This window comes from Pteropus vampyrus, unplaced genomic scaffold (assembly GCF_000151845.1).
Source record: "Pteropus vampyrus isolate Shadow unplaced genomic scaffold, Pvam_2.0 Scaffold930, whole genome shotgun sequence".
NCBI classification, from domain to species: domain Eukaryota; kingdom Metazoa; phylum Chordata; class Mammalia; order Chiroptera; family Pteropodidae; genus Pteropus; species Pteropus vampyrus.
In genome coordinates, this window is record NW_011889711.1 from 17,808 (window position 1) to 23,577 (window position 5,770).

Here is a 5,770-nt window from a genome sequence, read left to right on the forward strand (position 1 = left end):
GATGAAAGTATGCTGTAAATTCTATACAATACTATACAATTTTTGGCAATATTATTATCATTATCATTTTATCAATTTATTGATATATTTGATAATTAGATATATTTCCGGGGAAGTCATTTTAATTTTTTTAAAAGACAGTGTTGTTTATCTCTTTCTAATTACTGAGAAAGAGAAAGCACCAGTAGTTTAACTATTAAGACAGTAAGACAGTGTTAAACCCCGACTTCTGTTTCTTTCACAACCAGGGGCATCCAGAACTGAGTGATGGCTGTTGAGAACTGCACCGTGTTTATCGACTTCGTATTTGTAGGACTTTCTGGCAGACGGGACGTGCAGCTGGGGCTCTTTGTGCTCTTTCTGCTGGTTTATGGCATCACTGTGATTGCCAACGTGGGGATGATCCTGCTGATCAGCACGGACCCCAGACTCCACACACCCATGTATTATTTCCTGAGCAATCTGTCTTTCTGTGATGTCTGCTACTCCTCCACGGTCTCTCCCAAGATGCTAGTCGATTTCTTATCTGAGCAAAAGAGAATATCATATAATTTATGTGCAATGCAGATGTATTCTTTTGGTGCCTTTGGAGATGTGGAAGGTGTCATGTTGTCTGTCATGGCATATGATCGCTACGTAGCCATTTGCAATCCACTTCTTTATACAATTACCATGTCCAGGAGTGTCTGCACACAGCTGGTGGCCATTGCCTACATTGTGGGTTTGGTAGATTCAGCAATCCACACCTGTTGCACATTCCGATTGTCATTCTGCAATTCCAATATCATCAATCACTTCTTCTGTGACTTCCCACCCGTACTAGCCCTCTCATCCTCAGATACAACTATCAATGAAATAGTGTTGCTCACTTACGGTAGCTGTATTCTAGGGAGCAGCATTGTCACTGTGCTCCTCTCCTACAGCTACATCATAACTACCATCCTTAGAATGAAATCAGCAGACGGGAGACACAAGGCCTTCTCTACCTGTGCCTCTCACTTAACCGCTGTGGCTATATTTTATGGGACAGTCTTGTTCATGTATTTCCGACCCAGCTCCAGTTACTCCATGGACATGGACAAAATGGCCTCCGTTTTCTACACAGTTGTCATCCCCATGTTTAACCCACTGATCTACAGCTTAAGGAATAAAGATGTGAAGGGTGCCCTGAAAAAATCAATTAGCACTAAATTATGTTCTGGGTGAAACTGTGTTTTTACCCCAAAGTATGTATTGATAGATTCTGAGAGCTCAAGTTCAGGTACTATGACATAGCTTCTTGTAGCATCCCCACACGAACTTCTGGATATTTCTCCTTTGCGCCTAAACTGAGTGCAAGAAGCAGTAACTATTGATCTTAGTCTTCTCCCCAAACTAAGCAAAAGTAATAATAGTTTCTCTTTGCTGTTTTGTAGAGAGGGTCTTTTTTATGCCTACCTTCTCTGTTCATGAGTAAGGCCCAGTGAGATATCAAAGAAATAGCAACCACGACCTCCCCCACGCCCACCCCTTGTCAATTCAATGTTCCCTCTTTAAGGTTCCTTTAAATATGTATACATATAATGAGGTTAATAAACTTGCTCAGAGTGTTAGTGGGTTACATTAGGTTACTTGTCTCCTTTCTATGTACCAATATCACCCTACTTCGAAGTATGTAAGCAGTAAATCAATAAATAGAAATATATTGAAAATCTCCTGCCATAACTCAAAGTTTCATGAAAGCACATTCCTTTTCTGTCTTGTTCACTATCCTTTCTGCTTTGCTATTTACAATTGCCTAGCTCCAGGGCGCCATTTAAAACTATTTTTAATAAATTAATGAATGTAACCTGAAATATGATATGAAAAGGAATAATCTTTTTAACTTTCTTCTAGAATGTTTATCTTAGATGATATATCTATCTGTATTTCTTGCCATTTGGCTTTGGCTGTGATGAAATTAAGGGAAAATAATCATTTGATATGAAAATCTTCTTAGATCCAATATTCACTAACATGATGGCCCAGTTATATCAGCAGACGACCCAAGATAAAAAGTTCTAGATTTGTATTACACCTCACAGTGCACATTAGCCTGTGGATTTCCTTTCTGGTCTTCACTCTGGAGAACAAATATAGTGCTCTAGACAATTGTAAAGAAACTGCATAAATGGAATTTTGGGTAAAGGATCTGGATCTTCTATAAACAAAACTTGTTACTTTTTCACTAGTTTCCTCTTCAAGCCAAACCTTGCCTTGTCAAATCTTCAAGTCTTCACAAATTTATCGTTTTCTTGTCTAAAAGGTATAAAAACTGTCTCCTTTGGTCACTTCTTAGAGTATGACACTCATTACGAGGCTCCTGCATGTGCAAAATTCATTATGAGGCTCCTGCATGTGAAAAATTGTTTTTCTCCTGTTAATCTGTCTTATGTAAATTTATTAAGCCACTCAAAGAAAATAAAAGGGAAGAAGGGAAAATTTTCCCACCATACACGTCAAAAAATCATCGCAATGACAATGGTTGACATGTACATGTACGAAAGGAATCAGACACGGCTCATGAAAAAAAGCAATGTGTAAGATTAGCATACTTCTAAATAAGAGGTGAAAGAGATGTTTCCGAAGTGGAAGAAACAGGTGAACAATGAAAAGTAGATGATAATCATTAAAAAAGGACCTATTTGAATTTCGTTAGACATCTGGTTTCACTGGAGGAGGAGGTAGATTCAAGTAGCCATAAAGCATAGCATTAAAAGAAATTCTGGTAAATTTTTGAGACTGATCATCAATTCAGTAAAAAAAAAGTGAAGAATTAAAAGTTCGGCTTTTGCTAGAGTCATTGCAGCGTTCACAGGGGAAAATTCAGAACCAGAAATCCAATTAATTCTGTTTTCAAAATACAGAAGAGTAAAGGCAGAGGCTTCAGAGATTTAAGTCCCAGCTGTCACTAGGAGGAATAAAATGCAATCTGCCCGTTGTTCATGTACAAGAGATAATGACAGAAAGACTTGCTCATTTCAGGTAGGTTTCTAAATGGCCACAATTTAAAAATATAGGGGGAAGGAAAACCTTGCCTTTTGGACAAATGAACCAAGTCTTGAGAATTCTGTAAGTGAAGCGTTTTCTATCTGCGTACTCAGTTAAATAAACTCTTCAATCTAATTGCCAAACAATGACATTTCTTTGTTAGACCTGTGTGAATTTGTCTGACTTCGTTTGTCATTAGTATAAGGATATCAAAGATCTAACTTATTTATATTTTAATCAAGATTAATAAGTAAAGCATTCCTTTTTTATTACTGTGCAAATTATATCATTATACGTGTTAATTTAAGGTTTGTATTTTTCAAATAATACTAAAGATAAAACGTTGCAAATACCAATATATGTTAATCCAAATCCAAATGGACCACATGCCATGATATTTTTGTCTAAAACAATAAAGATTGGAGCACTTCCCACATTCAAATTTTCATATGTCAACAGACACACACATAATATCATGCAGACATAGAAACAAGAGAGAATTCATTGATATTTCCTACATGCATTCTCATTTTAATGGAATAGACAGCTTAAAGTAAAAAGATATGCAAATTGAGGCAATGTAGTCTGTTTTCCATTCTTTTCTTCATGCTCTATTTGGCTTGAAAAAGGATTTATCCTCAGCAACTGTCACTTATACAAATGGGTTATAAATGGGCTCCCACCAGTGAGGATGAGTGAGAGAATAGTTCTATAAAACATGTTTCATGTTTCAGGAAACGCTAAAGACACCATACACTGAAACAGCACCATAACATCTTGCATTAACTAACATACACATTACCACTACCAGTGAAAAAAATCAATATTTTGCTTTAGTGAAAACATACAAAACTATCATATTGAATATGTATTTGTCTTAAGGCTCAAGGACAGTCTCTGAAATGTTTGTTATATTGCTTTTGTTCAAGATTTTAGTGCAGTGATGTTTTCACTCTGAGATTTTACTAGTTTTTTTTTAAAAAAATGAAAAATATATGTGTATATCTTTAAAAATTTTGATATATTAAAACTTTAAGAGGTTTTCTAAAATCAAAAATTATTTACTATCAGATTATAAAGAACTACAGAATTTCATTTTTAATTTTTAAATCTTTAGGAGTTTATTTTATACAATATGTTTTTAAGATATGCTTATAAAATTAATAAAGCATACAACTTTCATAGAATATTCAGTTAAATGATCTTTTATATTGCTAAATTTCTACCTTGCTTTTAGAATAGAGATATTTTTAGCAGCCTACATTCCATTCTTTTCTTGTTTCCTACAACTGGGAGACTTACTAAATATGGTTTTCTTAGGTAGCACTGTCATGCCCTTTTATGATAATGGTCCAGGCCTCAAGGTCAGACAACTATTGTCTGGAAGAAGGAAAGTATAAGTACACAGTTGTTTACTTTTCATTGTGCTAGAGGCACCAGTGATACCAGGAAAGCCACGTAGATGCAGGTATTTTTATTTATTTAATTTAAACACATATACATAGATAGCAGGAATTCAATAAAGTGGAAGTATGGATTGTGGATGTGGTTAGACATTTTTTATTATTTTAAAATTTAAACTGTACTCTTTCTATTTTTTTAAAAAATGTATTAATTTTTAGAGGAAAACATATCTTTTGATGATGTGTCTTCAAGAACAGATATCTAAATGAGTTTAGACCAAGGCTTTGGAAACCTGTATATTGATCACTAGGTCATTATACATATACGATCTTTGTGTCTTCATCTACTGTCTACTCCACTTTCCCTGTATTCTCACAGAAAGAAGGAGTTCAAGTGTGATTTTATGTACAACATAACTGGTTGGGTAAAATATGGCAGTGGGACATAGAATTTCATTCACCTCCCAAGACCAGCATCACCACCGAAGGGAGGTAGAATTCAGTGATATTCAAGTAAAACAGGGATCAGTGAAAACAATCAAGCAATATTATAATTTCAAGGGTCTTGGGATGAGGGCATAGTTTAGACATGAACCTTTCTGTGGTAATGAGACTGTTGGCGTGTGAGAACTTTTACATGTGTCTTACAGATCGCTTTTGTTGTTATAGATCATGTGGATCGTGGTAGATTAGAGTTGATGGACTCACACAGTAATACATAAGTAATCCCTCTCTGTCACCTGTGATAATAGCATCCTTACAATTAAGTCCCAAATATTTTTTTAGACTCTCCCCTGAACACAGCAGCTATCAGAGGTAGCGTGGTGGCCCTGACATCTTCCTAACTGTGCACTCTAGCATATCCTTCATGGAGACCTATCAAAACTCTCTGGCGACCACCACCCTCTCTGCTCCAGTAGGTCCTGTATCACAGATTATCTCTGTCTCTTGTTCACTAAGGCTGGATAGGACATGAGAGGTTAATAAGGCAGTGAGGGAATGGTATACCTAGGAACCTGCAATAGCTCTGCCTGCTCCACAATTGTTGATGAGGAGGAAAAAACAAATGCACCTCTCATTAACTCTCATTAACTCTGCTCTTCTATCACAGGGTGTAACAACATTTCGACAACACTGAAAACAAAAACAATCTTGTCAGAACATGTGAGTTACCGGGACCAAATAATTATAAAAACTATTGCCTAGCACAATGAAGACATCAATTTCTTAATATAAGATAGAAGTAGCAGAAAATATCATAAGTATCATAGGTAGGTGTGAAAAGAGCATGATTTATTTTGGATGAAAGTTCACTACGAACTCTGTACAATGTTATACAAATGTAAGCAATGTTATTA

General features: G+C 35.8%; 1 protein-coding gene across 1 annotated transcript; it reads left to right on the forward strand.

Annotated features, from left to right (window-relative positions):
- Positions 1 to 267: 267 nt before the first annotated feature.
- Positions 268 to 1,206, forward strand: LOC105309901 (olfactory receptor 1052-like). The gene has a single exon (XM_011386110.1). It carries the CDS (start codon positions 268 to 270, stop codon positions 1,204 to 1,206), a length of 939 nt encoding a protein of 312 aa, XP_011384412.1.
- The last annotated feature ends 4,564 nt before the right edge of the window (positions 1,207 to 5,770 follow it).